Source organism: Sceloporus undulatus, chromosome 8 (genome assembly GCF_019175285.1).
Source record: "Sceloporus undulatus isolate JIND9_A2432 ecotype Alabama chromosome 8, SceUnd_v1.1, whole genome shotgun sequence".
NCBI lineage: Eukaryota > Metazoa > Chordata > Lepidosauria > Squamata > Phrynosomatidae > Sceloporus > Sceloporus undulatus.
Window position 1 is genome coordinate 30143248 of NC_056529.1, and position 23972 is coordinate 30167219.

The 23972-nt window shown below is 41.7% G+C and overlaps 2 protein-coding genes and 1 long non-coding RNA gene across 3 annotated transcripts in view; 2 read left to right on the forward strand and 1 right to left on the reverse strand.

Annotated features, from left to right (window-relative positions):
• Window positions 1-12791, reverse strand: LOC121914725. Its single transcript, XR_006100566.1, has 4 exons — window positions 12663-12791; window positions 10381-10461; window positions 5513-5576; window positions 1-310 (listed from the first exon to the last, which is right to left on the reverse strand). It is a non-coding gene; the product is annotated as an uncharacterized LOC121914725 (long non-coding RNA).
• LOC121914724 (parvalbumin, thymic CPV3-like) lies at window positions 216-4183 on the forward strand. Its single transcript, XM_042438375.1, has 4 exons — window positions 216-279; window positions 1259-1391; window positions 2912-3021; window positions 4091-4183. The coding sequence occupies exons 1-4, from the start codon at window positions 219-221 to the stop codon at window positions 4114-4116; spliced, it is 330 nt and encodes a 109-aa protein (XP_042294309.1). The 5' UTR covers window positions 216-218; the 3' UTR covers window positions 4117-4183.
• CCZ1 (CCZ1 homolog, vacuolar protein trafficking and biogenesis associated) overlaps window positions 12759-23972 on the forward strand; it is a 16315-nt gene continuing 5101 nt past the window's right edge. Inside the window, 12 exon segments of the mRNA XM_042438374.1 lie at window positions 12759-13009; window positions 13903-14000; window positions 14884-14977; window positions 16282-16356; window positions 17688-17735; window positions 18845-18898; window positions 18901-18930; window positions 20117-20292; window positions 21419-21500; window positions 21829-21890; window positions 22129-22240; window positions 23648-23681. Coding sequence (XP_042294308.1) covers window positions 12902-13009; window positions 13903-14000; window positions 14884-14977; window positions 16282-16356; window positions 17688-17735; window positions 18845-18898; window positions 18901-18930; window positions 20117-20292; window positions 21419-21500; window positions 21829-21890; window positions 22129-22240; window positions 23648-23681 — 973 coding nt within the window. The 5' untranslated portion in view covers window positions 12759-12901.

Sequence of the window (23972 nt, forward strand, 5' to 3'; positions counted from 1 at the left end):
CTCTTTGAATAGTTTTAATATCACACATGTGAACAAGGTTACTAGTTATGCAGACAGTTTAAATGTATTTTAAAAAATTGTACTGATCAACTATTAGAGACCTGTTTTTGCATCTCATCTGCAATCTTGCATTGCTGGAAAAAGAGATTGTATTTTATTTCACTTGCCTGTTACAGCATTTTTTATCCTTTCTTTGTCTTTTTTCGGAACAGTTTAATATGAGCATCAGCGACGTTCTCAACCCTTCTGACATTGCTGCCGCACTCAGAGACTGCCAAGGTATTGTTGCTGTTATTCAGGCCTCTTTTTCCTTTAAAATAAAATAAAAATAGAACAAATCAAGGGATGTTATTTGCATGTCTGTGCGTATGTGTTTGCTTTCAAGTTGGCTGTTGACTTATGGCAACCCCAAGAATGTTTCACAGCATCTTCCACAAGGCATACTCAGAGGCGGTTTTGCCAGTTTCTTCCTCTTAAATATAGCCTACAGCACCTGATATTCATTGCCAGTCTCCCATCCAAGTACCAACCAAGGTCAACTCTACTTAGCTACCAAGACCAGACAGTATCTGATGCCTGTAGGATATTTAGACAGGATCATGCTGCACTATAAGTAAATCATCTTCTTCCAGATGGAGCAAATGTTATAGGAGAGTGTGATATCTGTTACTAAAAACCTCTGGATATATTTATGTATTAATCCATATGATGTTTCTATTACCCTGGACTATTTCATGGCAATTCCTGGACCAGCAAAGTACCAATGCGCTTTGGTGCCCAATGCCCAATGGAGTGGTGCCCAATAGGACCAATGCACAATGAATCAGTCCCGACATGCATTGCATCAGTCCTGATGTTCACTGCGTTGGTCCCAATGATCACTGAGGACCCATGTGCATCAGGCGCTCTTGCCAATTATTATTAATATTATATTTATTTATATCCTACCCTTCTCCCAAGACTGGGATTCAGCAGCTTACAACATTAAATAAGGCACAGGGCCGTTTGTTGACACACGGTGGCATATATTGGAGGAAGAGCAAATCTATGCATCTCTGTGTTATTGGCCGTGTAATATCCATGAAAGCTCATACTAAAATAAAAACCAGTTAGTCTTATATGCAACTTGTAATCTCAGCTGTGCATCTGGGCCATGGGGTCATCGCAGTATCTTTACACTGAGGATAAGTTAAAAAAGAAGTGGTTATCATTTGTCCCTAAATGTCTAGTTAACTGGAGCTTTCTTTTTCTGTCTTAGCCCCAGATAGTTTCAACCACAAAAAATTCTTTCAGCTCACAGGCATGAGCAAAAAGAGCAGCAGCCAAGTGAAGGAGATATTTCAGTTCCTAGACAATGATCAGAGCGGCTTCATCGAGGAAGATGAACTCAAGTGAGGTTTTTCCCTCTTTTCTCTCTCACTTGAGCTGTTTTTGTGTGTATATATGTGTGTGTGTGCTTTGCAATTTACAGCAATCCCATGAATTTCATAGGGTTTTCTTAGGCAAGGAATACTCAGAGGTGGTTTTGCCGCTTTCTTCCTCTGAAATATAGCCTGCAGCACCTGGGATTCATTGGGGGCCTGCTAAGCAATGCTGATCCTGCTTAGCTCCCAAGATCAGATAGGATCTAGTGTCTTTCAGGTGTTTAGGCTTTAAAGTTTTGTGGATTGTCAGCGTGGTGCATACCCTCCAAATGTCCCAGTTTGTCAGGGATAGTCCAGTGTCATCCCACTTGTTCAGCTGCTTTTAAAATGACCCACTTTTCTCTGACGCCCCCTCCCACTTCCCCCCTTGTTTTAAGCTTATTTAAATTGCTGCAAACTGAGTTGCAAAGGTATTTTAATTGTATTGCCAATTACGTTGCAAAATGCAAACGTGTTTTTATGGTATTGTTATTTTAAACTGTGAGCCGCTTTGAGTCCCATTTGGGGGGTGGAAAACAAACAAAACGAACAAACAAATAACATTTTGCACTCAGCAGGAAGGAGAGGAGAGGAAAAGAAAAGAAAAGAAAAGAGGAGGCAGACTCTTACCCTTCCCAGTAAGCTGAGGAAAAAGCAAACTGCTGCAGCTTCTCCTTGCTTGTGCATTCTTCTTCATCAGTCCTTTTCGCCATCTTGGCGATAGACTGATATTACTTGGCCATATATGTTACAGTTTCATTTGTGAAAACACTTCTCTAGGCATTTGTAGGTGCTCTAGCATGATTCTATGATTATCTTCTGGGAGATGTTCATAGAAATCCTAGAATCATAGAATGATAGAGTTGGAAGAGGCCACAAGGGTCATCCAGTCCAACCCCCCTGCCATGCAGGAACTCACAATCAACAATCTGTTGACTATAAAGTTTGCACTGGAGGACCTGGAAATCCCAGGAGAAGTGTTCTCTCAGGTTAAAAGAATAGCATTTTTTTTTATTTGTGGTTTTTCCACATTCATGGGGGTCCTTCACCCCGAAATCCCACAAACGTGGAGGGACCACTGTAGTTAATAAAAGAAAAAAAAGAACAGAAATCATGAAGAAGAGAAGCTTTCATGGCTTAAGCAACAAACTACGGTTCGCATAAATAGACATGGTTCATTGTGACAGCCACATGTACCCTGTAGTATGATGACCCTCTGTTTCTAGACTGGATGGCCCTTGTGGCCTCTTCCAACTCTATGATACTATTATTCTTATGATTCTAGATAAAACATGGGACACTTTACCATAGCATTAATTTGATTATTATTCCCTTTCCTAAACTCTCCTATAAAAAGAGCACCATCTTTTTCTTCATGGTCTCCATTCGAACTAACTGTGTTACTGATGTTAACAAGTTTTCTAGTAGCACAGGACTCTTCTTCAGGTCGGTGCGCCAAGCATCACAACATTCTTTCTCAGCTGTGTGCTATTCCTTCCTGTTACTAGATTTTTCCTCCAGAGGTTTGACAGTGGCGCCAGAGTGTTAACACCGGCAGAAACCAAAGCATTGATGGCAGCGGCAGACCATGATGGAGATGGGAAAATTGGGGCAGATGGTATGTTTCCAGTTGGTGTGGAATGGTTCTCCCTGCTTCAGTCCCCTTGTCTTTCCCTTTCCCTTATACCTCTGTTCACTGTGGCTGTGTATGTCAACGGAAGAGGCAGGATATATATATATATATATTATTATTATTATTATTATTATTAGGAAGGTAACTGGAAGCCTGCTGCCTGTCATGCAGGATGAAATAGCCCAACTATCCAACATACAGACTGCAGCAGCATTTCTCCCAGAGGATGCATTCTCTCACTTATTAGGACTTTATCGCACCACCTCCGATGCCCAACTTACCTCTTCCGAATCTGAGCCAAATTTGAAAGTTATGCTGAGTTTACTGCATGGACTTTCCCCTCAAAATGGCTTCCCGTTGCCTCCAGTGTTGAATTCGGTCCCCGCAAATCGCTACAGCAGACATTTTTATCCAATTCCGAAGCTTATGATTTGGAAAAAAATGGCAGCCGAAGCAACTTACAGGGCCTGAATTCAACACTGGAGGCAACTTGAAGCTGTTTTGAGGGAATCGTCTGTGCGATAAAATCATCATAACTTCCAAATTTGGCTCAAATTCAGAAGAGGTAAGCCGGGCACCAGAGCGGGTTTGCCATGGCCATCCCCTGGAGCTGAGAGTGTGTGACTTGCCAAAAGCCACCCAGTGGGTTTCATGGCAGAGCTGGGATTTTAAACCTGGTCTCCAGACCAACACTCAAACCACTACGCCTTGCTGGCTCTCTACTCTGCCACTAATACCTGGACAGTCCCTGGACAGGCATGAAGTCAATGGCCCTCACCCACTATGGCCTCTGAACTTTGAATGTTCCCTTTCACTACAGTGATTATACTGGTGGTGCATCAGGAGTGGGCAACTCATGCCTCTCTAAATGTTGCTGGTCTATGACTCCTGTGGTTATGCTGGGTCAGCTCGGGCTTTTGGGAGTGGCAGTCCAGCACCTTGACAGCCATAAGTTGCCTCTTTTGCTGCAGACCCTTGGCTTTTGTCTGGGGTAAGAAGCAACTGCCTGGTACTAGTCAGCATTTGCAACTCACCTTTCCTTCCTTTGGTACAGAATTCCAACAAATGGTGCACTCCTAAGGGGCTGAAAATAACCGCGTGTGGTGGACCAGCCGATGCATCTACAACAGATGCTTCTCCCAAAGCTTGCAATCCCAGGAATCCTTTGTTAATGTTGTTTTACTCTTCATTGTGTGCTACTCATTTATAGGTTTACACTAGTTAATAAAGGTGGCTTTGTACTAGTGTAGACCTCGGTCATCATCGCAGCAGTCCCTATGCTGGACATTATATGTATACCTCTAACTACGTTTCCTTCTTCTATCCTCCTTCTGCTTTATTTGGAGGGGTGGGATTGTGCAGCCCTCCAGATGTTGTTGAACTGCAGCTCTCTGTAGTCCAAGCAAGCGTAGAAGAATGTTGGAAATGGTAATGCAACATTTGGAGGGTCACACAATTCCTACCATTGTAGCATTCAAAGATATGGTCGTGCTAGTCTGTAGAATCCGTATGTAGAGAGATTTTGTAGTTAGTCTTTGACACTAACTGAAAGAAAGATGCTGGCAGCATGAGCTTTCGTAGACTAGAGTCTATTTCCTCAGATGCATTTGGTCTGAGGAAATGCATCAAATGCATCTGAGGAAGTAGACTTAAGTCTATGAAAGCTGCTGCCGCCAACTTCTTTCTTTCAGTTAGTCTCAAAGGTGCTACAAGACAATTCCTAACCTTGATCTCATCATTATCCCAAAAAAGTGTTGCAGAAAGTTTGGATTGTGGGGTCCAGGCTCAAATGTGCTATGCATACTGTGAAACCCATACTGTTGGCCAATGCTATTTTTCACCATCACTTTTTGTTGGTGACTAATGCTGGTAACTGGTTATCCACATTTCATTCCTCCCTGCGTCTGTAGTTGCCTTTATATCCCACCTTTTTCCAATGACCTGAAGGTGGAATATATAACTCTTCTCCTCCACATCCTATGGTCACAACAACCTTGTGAGGCAGGACGGGGAAGAGAATGGGTCTGGCCCAAGATCACCCAGTGACTTTTATAGCTCAGTGGGAACTTGAACCTGAAACTCCAAGGCCCAATGCAATATTGCCCCACACTAGCTGTCAGTTCTGCCTTCTTGCTTAGGAAAGGTGGAGTTCTTTGCAAGATCTAAACATTGCTATAGTAATATCTCACGGAAATGGCTTCATACACAGGCAAAGCTCACTAAGATGGTGGGTTAGGTTCCAGACCACTGCTATAAAGTGACGGCCTTTTTCACCACATATAGAAGCCGAAACACATATTTACACAATGATTTATTAAGTGTGTAACAGTGCTAGGCATTTTTAAAAGATGCAAAAGTAAAATAATAATGAATAAATACTGTAAATTATTAGAATATGACACTGAGACACAAAGTGAGCAAACGCTGAAAACAGACTGAGCATAGAGTAATACTGTGCAACTGAAAAGTGCTGTACCTTAAAGTGAGGTCTGCCTGTAGCCTCCTCTAATGTTAAGCCCCTGTCTTCTGCTGTGATTTTTCTATGGGAAAAACAACAAGAAAATAACCTGGTAAGTCTTGGCATTGGGTTGACTGCACAAAGGATGCCTTCACGCATGGACTAAAAATCTGCATTTGAGCCTCTCTGAAGCTTTTTGAGTTAGGGACGGAAACCTCTCAGTGCAGAAAATAATACCAAAAGGAAATGGCATGTACAAAGCAGCCCATGCAGTTTTTATAGTAGTGTTAGGATGAGATTAAAACAAAGCCGGTATAGGCTTTGCAATGTGGAAATGCCATAAGAACTTTGTTTGTTACGTTTCTGTCCCATCTTCCCCAAGAGTGGGGTTCATGACCCTCCTCATCACTTTAGTCTCACTACAACCTTGCAAGGTAGGCCAGGTTAGAGGGACTGGCCCAAGGTGTCCCAGTGAGATTCATATCCCAAATCCTAGGGTTCTCGTCTTTAGTTTTAGGTGTCATCTTCATTTACGCCTTAAGCTGTTTTGGCATTTGACTGGTGCAATTCCCCGATTAACCTCTGGTTTCATTTGCTTTCACGTAACTGAAGAGAGACTCTGATGATCTGCCTATTTGTAGGCTTACGTTCACCTCTTCCTTCCCATTAAAAATACATCTATACGTCATTTCCTTCTTGGATAGTGAAAGGTAAATTCTGCATATCTAAAGGGAAATGGATGATCTGGAGAAGAGTCCAAAATCAGCAATTTCTGAAAACTCTCTGGAAAATATCCATTTCACAATTATTTGGAGAGCCTTATTCCATCCGTTCCTAAAATTAATGTGATTTCACTGTCCAAAGAAACAAGAGCTGAGTGTTAAACTTCACATTAAATATGTATCATGGAGTTTAAGATCCTTCCTTCCTTTACTTATTTATTCTCTCTAAACTTAGACAGTCAGTTTGAAACAAGGCCATCATATAGTGGGGAAAACGTTGATCCTTTCCTTGGATGCAAATCCTATGTTGCTGTTGTTATTATGTATTTTCAAGCTGACTCTGACTTGTGGCAGCCCTATCATATATTTTTTTAAGCAGGATTTATTCAGAGGCGGTTTGCTATTGCTTTTCTCTCAGGTTGAAGGAATGTGACTTGCCTATGATCACTCAGTGGGTTTCTATGGCTGAGTGGAGATTTGAACCCTGGCCTCCCAGAATCCTAGTACAACCCTCCAAACACTTTACTACACTGACTCTTGTTTTGTAGGATCTTTTGTTTTAAAAAAGACTCTAAAGTGAGTAATTTTTTAAAACAAAAATGACTGGAGGGATGATGAGTACCGATTCTGTTTAGTAGCATGCTTACTAAAGAGTAAAAATGTCAGATGTTAACATCCACAATGCATGTTTTAAAAGATGGTCAACTGCACAAGACCCTAAAGTTCGTCTCCAGACAAATATACAGTGTAGGGGCAGTGGATCTCTGGAAGGGTTTAATGCAAGTTTTAAGGGGCTATCCAAGATGCTGACTCTGTTTTGGGGAAATGGTTCTGCAACTTGAATAATTTCTTTAAGATGTGGTCTAAAACCATATATCAGATTCACCACTCCACCGACAAGAGAAGACGTGAATTGCTACTGATGCATTGGCTGAAAAGCAGTTTAGGATTGCAGCCCCAAGTAAGCCCTGTTGGACTCAATGGGACTCAGCTGATTTTCACCCTGACTTAACAATGGTGCAGTATATAAATACATGAAAAGCAATTCTAAAGAAATACCAGGCTCAAATAATTAAGCAATTGAAGGAGGGCCTTCATTCATTTCTCACTCTAAGTTATTTAAAGTAAGAGTTTAAATTTGACAGTGAAATGAATAACGGGAGGATACTAAGAAAACACCTAGGAGTGACACTATTCCACAGCTTGAGAATCACATCCAATGTAACCATCTAACTGAGTGTTTCCCAAACTTTGGTCCTCCAGATGTTTTGGACTTCAGCTCCCAAACTTCCAGGAGTTGAAGTCCAAAACTGCTGGAGGACCAAAGTTTGAGAAACACTGATCTAACTAATCTCCATATGAATATTAAGACCTTGTACCAGGTCAGACTAAATCATGGCTTTCATCTCTGTGAGCCCATTCTGGGTTTTGATCCAAATTGCAAAGGACCATCGACCCCTTAAATAGTTTCAGTACCTTGTATTGCTCCTTTAAAGTTTAGTATAAAACCTGTCTTAAATTATCTCCCTGACATGGGAGCCACCTTCTGACCTTTCTCTGGAGTGGTCCAGAATCAAACCTGAGACCTTCCGAATGTAAAAGCATACACTTTACTACTGGGTTATGGCCAGGGGGAGAAATGGGCAGCGGGATCTAGAATGGAATCTTGTATGGTTATGTCAGCAAGGAGGCATCAGAGAGAAAATGTAAGTAGAATAATGAAATACTGTTACTCATTTCCGGTGATCAAAGGATGGTTATTCAGAAGAGTTTTTTTCTCTTTTGCATGTATTTTTGGGAAAATAAATATTTCATTAAGACCGTGTTTGTCTTTCATTGCTAGCACATGATTTCTCTGAAACCCATCCAGTCACATAAAAAAGACTGTCCTCCAGTTCAGACATCAGAACTATGAAAAGACAGGAGGGAGCTACATTCACGCATGAAACGTGCCCCAAATGTTCTCAGGGCTTTTATCCACTTCCTTCCATTTAGGGGGACATCCAGAACCGTAAATGGCCTATGAGGAACTCATTATTTACTGTGTTCTCCCCAACACAGGAGCCTTGTTATCTGGAATACAGGATTTCCCACATTGGAGTTTTTCTTTTATGCAATGTAAGGGGCCAGGTATAGTTCAATGCCATATTTCAGAATCTATTTATGTTGAAAATAAATAGAGTCTGGAGGCACTGAGGATGCCGTAAGGACTTTAAGGTATCAGAGTGTACTTTGTTCAAAACTCAAATTTTGCCCACTCCTACTCAGATGTGCATTTATGCACAAAACTGGAAGACGTTCTTCCCTACTTACAGTTCTGAACTGGCCAAGATACTCATTGTCTTCTCGATATCTCCACAGAGAAAGTCAGAAGGCTAGCCTTGAGCAAACCACATCATTAGGCAAAATGAGGCAATGGCTGATACTGGGATGAGGTAGCAAGAAGAGATGATATATACCCCATGGCCTACCCTAAGCCCACTTAGTCTGTTGCCTTCAACTCCAGTAGAATCATAGAATGACAGAGTTTGAAGATACCAAAAGGGTCATCCATTCCAAACCCCCTGCCATGCAGGAACTCACAATCAAAACACCCCAGACAGATGCCCATCCAGCCTGTTTAAAAACCTCCAAAGAAGGTAACTCCATCACTCTCTGAAGGAGTGTGTTACACTGTCGAACAGCTCTTACTGTCAGGAAGTTCCTCCTAATGTTGAGGTGGAACCTCTTTTCCTGTACAGTACTTTGAATCCATTGCTCCAGGTCCTGTTCTCTGGAGCAGCAGTAAACAAGCTTGCTCCCTCAATATGACCCCCTTCAAATACAGGGCTATCATATCACCTCTTAACCATCTCTTGTCCATCTGATATCTGATATGGGGAAGCAACAGGGCTTTGTCCCAATATCCCAGGGACTGGCACCATATTTATGCTGGTTAGCTTCCGCTGCCTTTCTTTCCTGGAAAGTCACTGGGCATTGGCAGCCAATATCTCATAGATTGGCAATGATGGCTGAATCATAGTCGGAAGGGGCTTCATGGGCCATTGAGACCATCAACTACTTTGAGCGGCACTTCATTCGGGAATTTTGTCCCATCACCCATGCAGAATAACAGACCCAAGTGTCAATCCAAGTGGCTTTTGTACAAAGAACAGGAAAGGAAGCAATCTTGTTCTTCCTTGGACACTTCTGTAGTACTGGAGGTTGATTTCACCAAGTGCAAAGGGGCAGTGGGGGGCAGACTGCCTTGGCCCCTGCAGGTCCATTTGGGCTCTGGCGTGTTTGCAACCAGGCCAAAGCCCAAACTAAAGGCATTACACAAACACACACACACACACACACACACACACCAGCAGCAGCCACCACCACTGTAGGAAGTAGTACCAGTCCCTTGGGGGTCTGTTTAGGCCTTGACATGGCTGCAGCCATGCCAAACCTAAATGGAATGGATTGCTGTGCCATCTGGACTTGCAGGAAAGGGACACAATGCCCTTTCTTACTCGCCTAGCAGCCGCACCAAGTGTACCTTTGGGTGTCACCCGATGCAGTCCGTACTCCCTGCACCCCTCCTAGTGATGCCACTGCTCTGGATCTTCTTGATGAGTGGCTGTTTAGTACAGCATTGTTGTTGTTGTGTGCCGCCAAGTTATTTCCAACTTATGGTGACCCTAAGGAGAACCTATCATGGGGTTTTCTTGGCAAGATCTGTTCAGAGGAGGTTTGCCATTGCCTTCCCCTGAGCGAGTGTGATTTGCCCAAGTTCGCCCAGTGGGTTTCATGGTCAAGCTGGGAATAGAACGCTGGTCTCCAGAGTTGTAGTCCAATATTCAAACCATTATATGATGCTGGCTCTCTGGTTGCCTTTTGCAGCAGTATGAATGTGGCCAGAGAGTGGGCCTATATCTGTTTACAGATCTCTGGCCGATTTGCAAGTACTTTTGGCTCCCAAGCAAGATTCAGTGACATTTCCCAACAACAAATAGGGGCTGCGGAATAACAAAAAGAGCTCAAATCGAAGGTAGCTGAAGAACTGTGGCACCAAGGTATATATGCACATTTCATTTTTCTCCTGAAAATGTTCTTTAATGCGTCTGTTTTCCAGGCAAGCATGAACACACACAAGGAACTGACCTTGTGTGCCTTGAAAGGAAAGAAACTTGTTACCTATTAGGATGCTTTAGTTCTTCATTCATCAGCATATTTGGTGGTGGTGGTCTCCTCTTTCTCTTCCTCCTCCTCCTCCTCCTAGGAATGGAAAGACAAGATATTCCAAGCCTCATTTACAAAATTAACTTAATAGACTCAGATACTATACATCTTGACTTAGGTAACTAAGGGCATAGCCTGGAAAAGTAACTTGCTAGACCATGATCCCCAGGACCCCCAGCAAACATGTTGGCTGGAGATTCAGCGCACTGACCTCCAAAAAGTTACTTTTCTAACCTCCAAGTGAACTGTACTTAGGTTTGCAATATTCCAATCCTTCATATCTGGGCATATTATTTGTATATGATGCACATTATTATAACAGCATATTAATTTACATTGTGATTATACAAATTCAGCACATTAATCATTGCCAGCCAGGGCATTTTTGAGTCCCTTCAATCCGGGATTTTCCAGGTTTTCGGGGACAAATGGCAACCCTAGGTGTACCATCTGCTGCTTTGCTTTAGGCAGCAAAATGTCCTGGGCCAAAATGTCCATTGGTGGAAATTACCTCCGGACAGTGGTCTACAGCCTCCTGCTCCAGTTTGGCTGGAGCTGAAGTGGAAGGACTGTGAGGACAAGGGTTACAGGAGGACTAAATCTTCCTTTTTGCTATTCTTGTATAAGAAGCAATGCCAGACCACTGACTGCAAACTTCACACTTTTGCCAGCGCTTTGAGGCCATAGGCTGCCAATGGAGTAACCATTTGACTCCGTCAGCTGCATCTGACACCCAGAATGACTTATGGATGCTGTGCGTGGTTTTTATAGGTTACATCTAGGGATGCCATATCCCGCCTGGGGGCGGGACTTTCCCGGTTTGGCCCCGTCCCCAGGACACACCCCTTGTGACGGACACCAGGCAGGGAAAGGAGCCTCGCATGAGCGAGGCCCGTTCCCTGCTTGGCCTCCTCTGCCGAGGGAGGCGGCCTGGTTCTGCTCCCTCTTTCCTGGCCTCTGTGAAGGCCAAGCCTCCACAGAGGCCAGGAAAGGGAGGGGGCCGCCTGAGATCGTGGCGATCGCGGGTGCTCTCCTCCCTCTTTCCAGGCCTCTGTGAAGGCGCCGGGAAAGGGAGCGGATTCCTTCTCTGCTTGGGCTCCGTGAACGGAGCCCAAGCGGAGAAGGAATCCTCCCCTCAGCGAGGCTCTTTTTCAAATATAGGACCCAAAAAAAAAGATCCTACATTTGAAAATTTTGTCCTACATTTGTCCCGGTTTGGAGGTCCTGACTAATGGCAACCCTAGTTACATCTGGTATTATGTAGCCAATGGAAATGCTGAAAATAGAATCTAGATTAGAAGCAAAGCCAGCAAATGCTAAGGCACCCATCCTCTCCTGATGAATAGAATATACCAATGGCCTGTTACAGGCAGCCAAAATAAAGCTGCTTCGAGTCACAGTGGAGGTTTGGTGTTTCAATGATGCATGCGTCCTAAGAGTCCAGAAGTCGCACCAAAGCCACGCTCCAGCTGTGTTTGTTTGATATTTGCTGTGAACCACCCTGATCTATGGAAGGGCGGTATAAAAATAAAAATTGTACTGTATTATTTTTATTATTAACTACAAGTTATGTTTCATTGAAAGTAACATCTCAGGAGTACCTGGTTATAGATAACTACTTACTTACTATAATGTGGAAGGGTTGTATGTATATACATATACATACACACACACACATATATACACATATGGGGGTTGTGCGTATATACATATGTACATAACTACACACACACACATACATATATATATACACATATGTGTATATGGATTGGTACTATATCATAAATGTGTGGGTTGGTTTGTGTGCATATACATACACACATATATATATACACACACATACACACACAGGTATATTATTGTGTGGGTTTGTGTATATACATATATATAAATATATGCTGTATACACACATACATACATATAGGCATAGGTATTATAATAATGTGTGTGTGTGTATAAATATATATATACACACACACAAATGTATGCACATATTGTACATATATGTATGTGTAAGTGTTATATTGTATATTATATATCTAATCTTTTAGATTGTAAGCCTGAGGACAGGGAACTGTCTAACTAAAAGATTGTATGTACAGCGCTGTGTAAATTTACAGCGCTTCATAAATAAAGGTTAATAATAATAATAATAATAATAATAATAATAATAATAATCTTTTCCGAACTCTGGTTCTTATTCTTCCAGGGGAGAAAGCAAGGCCTAGCCAAGCCACCTTGGGGCCTGTCCCTTCTCCTCAGGCCTGAGGAGGAAGGCGGCTATGCTCGGCTTCCAATCCCAGGCTGAGGAGGGACTGAGGAGGGAGGCAGGGCCAAGAAGAACATGGAGGAGGCGGCTCTTCCGGGGCGGAGGAACTTGGGCTGGAGGCAGTAGGCCTGCTGGCGCTGGCTCGGCGACCGCCGTTGAGTGGCTGCTGCTTCCCCGGGGCTCCGATGCTGCCTAGGCCTCGCCAGGATGGCGGCGGTGGCGGTGGCAGGGGGAGCCGGGCAGGAGAAGCTCTTGGCCCCGGCCCTCCTCAGCTTCTTCGTCTACAACCCGAGGATGGGGCCTAGAGAAGGGGAGGTGGGTCACAAAGAACCCGCTTTGGTCCCGCTTTAAGGCTTTGGTTTGGCGCTTTGCTATGGAATTCTGGGAGTTGGAGTTTGGGGCACAGAGGGTCCCACAACAAACTCCAACTCCCAGAATTCCATAGCAAAGAGCCAAACAAAAGACTTAAAGTAAATGGAACTCTATCTATCTATCTATCTATCTATCTATGGCTCTTTGTCTATCTATCTATCTATCTATCTATCTATAAATGGTTATCTATCTATTTATCTATCTGTCTATCTATCTATAAATGGCTCCCTATCTATCTATCTATCTATCTATCTATGGCTATCTATCTATCTATCTATCTGTAAATGGTTATCTATCTATCTATCTATGGCTATCTATCTATCTATCTATAAATGGCTCTTTATCTATCTATCTATCTATCTATGGCTATCTATCTATCTATAAATGGCTCTTTATCTGTCTATCTATCTATCTATCTATCTATCTATAAATGGCTCTCTATCTATCTATGGCTATCTATCTATCTATCTATAAATGGTTCTCTATCTATCTATCTATCTATCTATGGCTCTCTATCTATCTATCTATCTATCTATCGATCTATAAATGGCTATCTATCTATCTTCAGTTGAAAGGATTACAAGTTATTTCCCTCTTTAGCCCCCCAAACACCCTGTTCCCCATTTAAGCTTATAAAAGTGTGTGTGTATACACACACATACATATATGTGTGTATGTACAGCATATGTATTTATGTGTGTGTGTGTATAGATATGAGAGAAATAGATTGTAATCCTTTAAACCGAAATAAAAAGTGTATATACAAAACGTGATGAGACGCTGGGACTTTAAACACGTTTGTTCGAATCTAATATCTTGCTTTTCTCTGATTTCAGGAAGAGAAAAAGATCCTGTTTTATTACCCAAACGAAGTAGAGAAGAATGAGAAGATCAGGAGCGTCGGGTTGTGTGAAGCCATAGTACAGTTCACAAGGTAATGGTTTCCAGCTCTTTGCACATCCCGTTTCTTTACTATTCATTTACAGTAGTCTCTCCACATTCGCTGTGGATATAGGGGTGAAGGACCCCCGTGAATGTGGAAAACCCGCACACAAAAAACACTATTCCTTTTACCTAAGAGAACACCTCTCTAGGAACCTCCAGGTCCTCCGGTGCAACTCTTTGGCCAACATCTGCCAGAGGTTGATCATAGAATCACATTGGAGTACCTTGCTCACGATGGACAATCCAGCCTCATACTTTAGTCACTTGTAGGACCGTCGCTTGATTTAAAGCAGTTTCAGACAATTGATTGTACAGGTTTTAATGGTTCTTCATGTATTACATTTATAGCCCGCCTCTCCTCCTGGGAGCCTAAGGCAACATACATGGTTCTCCTCGGATCTTCCATTTTACCATCATAACCCTGTGAGTGAAACCAGTTGTTCTAAAGAAAGGAACATGTGTGTCCTTTGTTTTCAAATCAAGGCCTTTGGCTCTCTGGATGATTTGGGCTTTGGCTTTCCAGAACCCCCCAATTTGTATGGACATTATTAAGATACTGTAGAAGTCATAGTTCAGGATGTATGAACGCAGGAACACTGAATTTTTCTTACCTATTTCATATGATGTCTTTACATGTTGCAACAGGCAATATTTAAGAAGAGTCCTTTCTCTAGTATATGAAAAGAGAGAGAGCATCTGTTTCACAACTGTGTAAACTTGTAGTTTCTAGAAATGCAGTTTACTGTCCAGTTGTCAAATACCTTTTCAGTCAAGTTCAGATCTAACTTTATTGTTAAACATAAACTTCTGTTCCCTTAGAAAGTAGCTCAGTGATGTCTGAAACATTAATCTGTATAATATTTTTCCTTTAGGACTTTTAGCCCTACGAAACCTGCAAAATCCCTTCATACCCAGAAGAACAGACAGTTTTTCAATGAGCCTGAAGAAAATTTCTGGATGGTTATGGTATGTGAATATACAGTAAATGATTTAAGGCTTCTTCAAGAAAGGTCCTGTGAATATCCAAAAGAAGAGGGAAGGACTTTGTTGTTAATTATTTAAAGCCTTTTTAATCCACTTCACAATCAGAAATTATGTCAGAGTGGCTTGTAGTTCAGTTAAGAAAGAGGACAGATCCTTACTTCAGTCTTATTGGTCCTTTCCACCTCAATCCAAGAAGGCTGTCGTCAGTAATGGAATGGATGAAGGAAAACAAATTGCAAATGAATCCAGACAAGACAGAAGTCCCCCTGATCAGGGAGTAGGGATTCAGCCTGTGCTGAATGGGGTACCACTCACCTTGAAAATGTGGCCTCGCTCTTTGGAGATGCTCCTGGTTTAAGCTTTGAACCTGGAGGCCCAGGTTTTTTGCAGTGGCCAGAAATCTTTTATACATTTAAAGCTTGTGCGCCAACTTGCGCCTGTTCCTTGAGATGCCGGATCTGGCCTTGGTGGCATGTGCCCTAGTTACATCCCATTTGAACTACTGTTAACATGCTCTACTTGGGGCTGCCTTTGAAGAGTGTTTGGAAGCTTCCTAGCTTTTCCATAAAATTGTCCTGAATTTGAATTTAATTTTTATTAGGCCCAAATGAAAAGCTGCTTTTGAGTCTTTGGACAGTTATTTGGATATGCTTTTGGAACAACTGGAATTAAGGGTTTTTTTTGCATTTAAAAATAATTGGATTATTTTGAAGAATTCAAAGACAGAGCCAAATGAATCTGGAATATCAGTATGCAAAAGGACCTTGTAGCAACTTTGAGACTAACTGTGTGAAGGAAGTTATCAGATAAGATTCTGTAGACTTGGTCTAATTCCTCAGCTACATCTGTAGGCCAAGGCTGCATCCACACTGCAGAAATAATCCTGTTTGACGCCACTTTAACTACCATGACTCAGTGCTGTGAGAACAAGAAGCTACAATTCCCAGAATTCCATAATAATGAGCCATGGCAGTGCAAGTGGTGTCAAACAAGATTATTTCTGCAGTGTGGATGCAGCCTACAAAAGCTTATGGGACAACTTCTTTCATACAGTTAGTCTCAAAGGTGCTACAAGTTTATGTTGTATCACTTAGGCTGCAAGCCAGTGCATACTTTCCTGGGAGTAAACTATTGAACACAGTGCTACAGGATTGCACCATTGACAATCTTATCTTCTGCTTTGTATTTGATACTCCTTCGTTGTATTCTTAATTACTATAAATGCTGAAGAGGACACTAGCAGCTCTAAACAGATTAAAGATACCTGTTTTGTTCTGTTTTTCAAGGTTGTACGGAATCCCATCATAGAAAAACACAAAGATGGAAAATCCGTTGTGGAATATCAAGAGGAAGAATTATTGGTAATTATTAACTATAGATGTTTCGGTGTAAATTAAATAATTAAGACTATTGATTCCCTTCTCTTTGTGAGAAAGAAGATAGTGGATCGAGTGTGTCTTTTCTGTGGTGTCACAGAGCTTTTTATATGTAAGAGAAATTTGTTACGTATTTCTGTATGCATTTCAAGCATGCATACCTTCTCCTTAGCCAGAAAGCTCCCAAAATGGTTATACACACACACACACACACACACACACACACAGAGCTTGGGTTTGAAGTCTAAACTGGCACTGAGGTGTAAGTCTTGCAGCAGGGAGAGAGGGAGAAACAGTTTAACATACACTCTGTACTATGACCAGCTTGATGGAAGTACTTCAGGGAGCTTCCTGAAATGCTGCCATTCAGTACCTTTGAAGGAAGGTCAGAAGCAGCAGATCTTCTTGACAAAGGCCATGGAGTAGCCTTGCTCACCAGTTACATTACTCTGCATAGCCAAGCTGGTAATGTTCACTAAATTAGCTTGCAGATAGGTGACAGGCAGTATCCTAGCCTTGTGATAATGCTGTTTGTGCCTTGTGTCTCTCCAGTTCCCCCCTGTTCACAGGGTGTCCTATTTGAGTCTCGGTGAGGTATAACACTACTTCTTTTGGTCCACTTGTCCAAAGTATGACGTAGTTGGATTATTCTGAAGTAGGAATTGCAGCTGGCACCACTCCATTTGGTTCCATCGACAAAGTGTGAGGCAACCCAAAGTGAGCTCCCCAAATTGGCACATCGTTGCCAGTTCTTTAGTGCCGCAGTACTCTTTTGCTTGAATGCCTTTGCAGAGAAACGCAGTGTAGGTGTTGACCTCTAAGAAAGGCTCTAAGAAAAATTACTTTTGGAGAACAGCAACTCCCATAATCTCAACCAGCATGGCCACACTCTCTTGTCACAGTAGAAAGCAATAGAATAACCTTTTGGAGTGAATAATGACACAGATGTGTACTTCCCTGTTCAGACATTTAGTCCCATTGGATTCAGTTGGTAAAGGATTGCAGCCATACATATTCTCGATCTAGCAATATTTGTTAACATTTTTCACATATGTTTGATGTGCGTTCGTTATTTTTAATATGAGGCAATAATGTTTCAGTGATGGTAGTTTCCAGCTGAGTTCTCCAGAATGACTTTGAATATGATTTTAAAGGGAAAGTAAGTGAAACTTAGCTTTATAAATCTTAAGAAACAAAGTATAGCTTTTGGAAAATAAATCGATTCCATGCAAATGTATGTGTGACCATATATATGGGATAATCAGAACATTTTTATTACTTCTGACAAACGCCTTTGTTTTTTGTTTATCTTGCAGGACAAAGTTTATAGTTCAGTGTTACAGCAGTGTTATAATATGTACAAGGTATGCTTTTAATGTGAATTTTATAAGCTTTAATTACGCTGGGTTGGGAAGAGCATTGTATGCCCCTATGACTCTGTGTTTCATGATCTTATTCTTTTCCAAAGTCTGGGCAGCAAAAACATCTTTTAGTACCAAATATTTATACATCATTTATCTATCATTAGATATGTATATGTATATGTAATGACTTGTAGCACATGTTGCTATATTTATGTACCACATTTCTTACAATGCATATGTCATTGCAATACATACATTAAAAGAACAGCTTATATACTGAATATTTTAAAGAAGTAAAAATGGAAAGGGGGGAAACCAAGTTCAAGAGTTGTGAAAATTGCAGGAAACAAGCTTGAGAGATGCCAAATGGCAACTCTGTTCAAAGAGAGGCAGGAAATGTCTCTGTTAAAGACACTGTGGAAAGACTGGAGTTTCCTGTGAGCACCAGATGCACACTTTCCTACCATCAGTATATTCAGCTGTAGACAGATTTCCTTTTTATGTATTGAAGCTAGGTACATATTCTATCTCTCAACTACTGACCCTTTGAGATGCCATTAAGACATTGTCTGGGATCAAGACATAAATGTTCCATGTTCCCTAATCAGTTGTGCAAAACCAGTGACACTTTTTACTTTGAACTGAGGATGCACTTCCCTCACACTCCAAATGCTGTGTCACAAATGACCCTTTAAAGACTTATCTGTTTCAGAAATAGCTTATCATGGGTGATTGGTAGCTGAGCTCAGTTGCTTGAGCTCAGAGCCCTCTGGGACAAGCACATTTTGCTACAGCGTTTCATCCTGATTGGGCCGATGCTTAGCACCATGCAATTAAATGTTCTCACTTTGTCCCTCTTGATGTGGTGACTTCACTTCCCAGAATTCCTGAGCATTGATCTATGTAGCTAGGGCTTCTGAGACTGAAATCGAAAACATGTGAAGGGCTGTAAAAGGGCTTTGAATTCCTTTGTTCTGTCCTCATGTCATTGTTATTTTCTTCTCACTTTCTGGTTTGTCACTGATCATGTTTGACATTTCAATCAGGTTATGCTTTTAATAACTGAGTTGCCAACGAATTTGTGTTTTTCCCCTCACAATAATTGTTAGCTTTTTAATGGCACCTTCCAAAAAGCCATGGAAGATGGAGGGGTAACGTGTTCTGAAAGACCGTTCTAGAAAAATTCTTCCATCGGGTGAGTGTTATAAAACACATTAGTAAAAAGTACCACACAAGAGCCAGCGTTGTGCAGTGGTTTGAGCATTGGACCTATGACTCTGGGGACCAGGCCTCAGATCCCCCCTCAGCCATGGAAATGACTTGAAGACACACACACAATAACAAAGTTGATTAAAAGTTCCTTCACCAGCCAAAAAAATAGTTATAGAGAGTATGGTAAGTCAGGGTGTATATTACTCAATCTAATGTAGGCCCACATGTTGAGCATCGCTCTACTGGCCATATGTACTACCGTCTTTGTATCTCGCACTATAAAAAGCTGGGGCATGGTTGTTGGGGTACACCATTGGAGCGGGGGCCCAGAGCAAAACAGCAGAAAGCTGCTGCCTCAGTGATCCAGGTCTAAAAAAAAATAGTTCTCTTCAGTGTTAGTATTTCCCACAAACATGCAGACAGAAGGAGGGGGAAGCTGGTGAGGGCAGCCAGCTGCCTTAGAGGTCTTCTGTACTCTGCTGAGAGGAGGTGGTGAAGGCATCATGAATCCCAATTACTGTTTTGAGACAGCCATGGCTGCTGTTCCTGTTATTCCCCTCTTGTTCCTTCCGTGGGAGAGAGAATGGGAGCTGCGGTGCACCCTGGCTGGCTGGTGGCCTTGAGCATTCCCCCCTCTGTACTGGCTTGTGCCACCCACTAGCATACAATATAAGAAATAGCTTATTTTGATCACATTAATCCTAGAAATGTGATTATTAAAATATAAGTGATGTGGCAGACCTGCTTTTTCCTGTCCCGTTTAAAGAATAAATATTTAATATCTGATCGCCCTCCCCACTGCAGATGAACCAACAATGTAGACTGTCATCACATGGATGCTGAAATGCACAGATGTTACCAGTGTGATGAAAGGGGAGGCTATAGTTTCAGTAGCTCAACAAACCAATGTTATAATATCCTGACTTTATAACTGTGATTTGTGCAAGCTAATTTCTAAGTTCAAATGAAATAGAAAAACTTTACGCTTTGAGTAAACCAAGAATCAAAGCTTTAAACTCCTCCTCCCCTTTTCCAAACTGTGGGGTGGGCATGACTTCGGTGCTTGTGCCAATCATACATGCAACAGCAAACTACAGTTTCTTGTTACATCAGCTGGACCAAAACATTGTGTTTAACAAAGGTGCTGATTCCCATATGTTTATTTTCAGTACTTGCAGACACTCCATTTACAGTCGTGTGACCTGCTGGATGTTTTTTGTGGAATCAGCTTCTTTCCATTGGATAAAATGACTTACTTGAAAATTCAGTCATTCATCAATCGAATGGAAGAAAGTTTAAGCATAGTCAAATATACCGCTTTTCTCTACAACGATCAACTCATCTGGTAGGTTCAAGAATGAATGCAAAAGCCTTAAATAAACAGTTGCTCTGATCCATTCACTCTCTCCCTCTCTCAGACACATATGTACACACAGTGTACACAGCCCCTAAGTCAATGTCCACTAAACATATATTTTATGGCAAAGTAGATGAGCCATTTAGCATCCACCAACTGTTTCTGAAATTAAGAGATCAGCGGAGTGGCAAGAGAGACACATTTGCAAGGGAAGAAGGCAAAAGAAAATTCTTTCAGGACAATTAATCTCTTGGGATCTTGGTAATATTCAGTCACTCAACACACAACAATATCGTTCAGTGCATTTAACTTTGAAGGAAAGATGAATTAAAAAATGGGAAGGGTGGCATGTTTCCAGTTAATCCACTCTTTAACCGTTGTGACTTCATTGAGGGAAAATGCTGCATTTTAAACCGAAACAAAGATGCGCCTGCACTTTGCAGCATCAATGTAATTTAAACCTGTGAGCTCCCCTTCAGCTGTGTTTGATTTCAGGGTGTTTATTGACACAGCGCAGCTGCACTGGGCATCCAGTTTCATTGGAAAGCTCCAGTTCAAGGGTTTCCTATTCAAAAGTGATTAAGGAGTCAAGGGAGAATGTGCTCCAAGCTTAGACAAGAAGGAATTGACTGATGGCCGCATAAAATAATTACAAATCAGAGGAGGATTAAAATAGGTTTTCCTAGGTTTTAGTTTATCCAGGTTTGAGGCTTATACTTTTTGGGGGGTCTTTTTGGTTTTCTTGTGTGTCACAGATATTTGCCAAAAGTGTTGATAGTTTCAAATTTTAAAATACGTGTAATCCCTTATCCTTATCTTTAGTAGAAACTAGTAATTTATAGGGCATCACACAATGAAATCTCATACAGTGCAGACATAATGAAATCAATGGCAGTTAGTTGGGACTAATAAGACCTGGGGCCCTGTTGGCTAGTCCTTAATAGAGTAGATACATTGAATCAATTGTTGATTAGCAAATCAACACATAGATGAGCGCAATTGATTCAATGGATCTACTCGATTAAGAACTAACAGTAGGTTTTAGGCCATTCATTACAATAGGCTCATTCTAGGTGTCCTGTTATTTAGTTAAGTTTGTTTCTTAATATTCCAGGAGTGGATTGGAACAAGATGATATGAGAATTTTATACAAATATCTCACCACGTCTCTCTTTCCCAGACACATAGAACCAGAGGTAAGTTGTGCAATTTCTCTTTGCAGAAACCATTGTTTCCTGTTTAAAGCAAACACTTTCCTGCTGAAATTCCCCTCTTCTCTTGGGAAGAAAGAAGGTTGTATTGCACCATTCTGTAAACACTGTAAGGTAGCCTTTCCCAGTTGGTTACCCTCCAGATTTGTTAGATCACAATTCCTGTTGACCCTAATGCCCACACTGTTGGGAAGTCATGGGAGTTATAGTCCAACAAATCTGGAGGTACGTACTGGGTTGAGGAAGGCTGCTGTAAAGTAATGTGAGGCTGGGGGCATGAGAGAGATTTCCCTAACAATGCCTTTCATTTTAGTTGGCAGGGAGAGATTCCCCAATCCATGCGGAAATACCTGGAAATCTACAGCATTATGGAAGGTAGCTCAGTTTTTCCTGCATTTGTTATAGTCTGTTTTGCCCTTGTTAATTCAGAAGTAACTGTTCGATTCTCTTGACATGTCTGCACAATCCATGAATGTAAATCACAGACCGGACAAAATTAAACACAAGGAAATTCATTTTGTTACTTTTGGCCCAGCTTTCTAATCTGTTGAAGTCAGTTTGAATTCCAGTCTTGACCTCTGGGGTATTATTATCAACCGTCTTTTCATTTTAGGTTTCTCACTGGACCTCTGAACCTGAATGATCCAGAAACAAAATGCAGATTCCCCAAAATATTTGTAAACACAGAGGGTGCTTATGAAGAGCTTCACTTAATTGTTTATAAGGTAATTTACCAACTGTTTTCTGCTTCTGGAACATTTCAACAACTTTTGGTTCTCGGGGAAAATGAACTAGCAGTATCAGATTTGAATCATTACTGATGAGGGCTGAAATGCTAAATATTTGAATGGCACGACGATGAGGGAGCCAAAGCCATCCTTAAAAAGCCATTTGTTTTGTTATTTACTTTTGAGGGAGGAACCTACTGACAGGGCAGGACTTTGAGAGGCCATAGTTTCAGCAGATACAGTTAACCTCTGATGGGTCTAAAAACTGAAAAGCTGTTCATTGTCCGTTCCTGATTTTGAAGTTGGAATGAATGGAAAAATTCCTCAAGTGCAAATGGACTATGAATACCAAGAAGTACCCAAGGAATGCCAGGTTCGGCCAGAGTTTATTTCAGATCATGTAGTTGAACCCAGCACTCAGTGACTGGGCATAGATTATGCAGTGCTGAGGTCTCTGATCCCAGGCAGATCATTGATGAAGCTAATGTATTGGGCCTCGGAAAGATTCCTTACAAGTCAGAGTAGACTAAAATACAAGCTCTTTTCTTCCTCACCCCCAAATAATCTTTAATAGTTAGGTCTAAAGCTAGGATCCAAGGATACTTTAGATCAAGAGTAAAGATACTGAGGCTGTCCAGATGTTGATGGAATCCAGCTCCCATCATCCTTGACCTAGCTGACTAGAGCTGATGGGAATTGGCCAACTCTATTGGATTCTCATGTCCTGTGGGAACATTCTTGGAAACAGCATCTAGATCACCACAGCTTCCTTACTCTTTGTCTAAAGCAGTGATGGCGAACCTATGGCACGCGTGCCAGAGTCGGCACTCAGAGCCCTCTCTGTTGGCACACATGCTGTTGCCCTAGCACAGAGTTTGCCAGAGTTTCTTACTAGAAAGCCAGAGGGACGTGGCACTTTGCAATAAATAAGTGGGGTCTGGGTTGCAGTTTGGGCTCTCAGTCTGTAAAAGGTTCACCATCACTGGTCTAAAGTATCTTCAGATTCTTTAGAAGCCTATCCACCCTAATCTTAGACCTAACTAATGATGATTATTAGTTGGAGGGATGGGAAGAAGAGTCTGTATCATTTAGCAACTTATATATCACAGGCTTGTGTGGTGACTCTGGTGACCAGGGTTCAAATCCCCACTTAGCCATGGAAGCCCACTTGGTGACCCTGAGCAAGTCACACTCTCTCATCCTCAGTGGGAGGCAAAGGCAAGTCCCTTTTAAACACATCTTTCAAGAATCCCCCTTGATACATTTGCCTTCGGGACGCCAGAAGTTGGAAACTACTTGAAGGCATGCGACAACAATATATACCAGCATTCTTTGCATTAGCAGCAGAGCAGAGCCCATGGGACTGGGCAAAGAATCTTATGATCAGTGTTCTGTCTCTTTCAGGCTATGAGCGCAGCTGTTTGTTTTATGATTGATGGTGAGTATCAAGTAATAATCTTTGCAATAACCTGCTCTTTCTTTCTCGGTGACAAATCCTGTCATGAACATTTCCCACAATCATTTGGAGCATTAACGTGGATTATTCATTCCTTGTTTATGGTTTTAGCAGCAGCTTATAATGAAAGGGCTGTTTGAACTGTTTTTTATATCACTGAAACAGAAAAGGACATTTTTGTCCTTATTGAGATAAGGACTTTTCAAATAAAGTACCAAAAAATAAACCTGAATAACACAGCAGAAGGGAAAGAGCCTGCTATCTCACCTTTAA

What these genes read in the sequence shown, in the direction of transcription:
- LOC121914724 (XM_042438375.1), top strand. Translation starts at nt 219, where the DNA reads ATGAGCATCAGCGACGTTCTCAACCCTTCTGACATTGCTGCCGCACTC. An exon ending in ATCGAGGAAGATGAACTCAA is followed by an intron (nt 1,392 to 2,911) that starts GTGAGGTTTTTC and finishes TCCTGTTACTAG; the next exon opens with ATTTTTCCTCCAGAGGTTTG. An exon ending in TGGGAAAATTGGGGCAGATG is followed by an intron (nt 3,022 to 4,090) that starts GTATGTTTCCAG and finishes CCTTTGGTACAG; the next exon opens with AATTCCAACAAATGGTGCAC.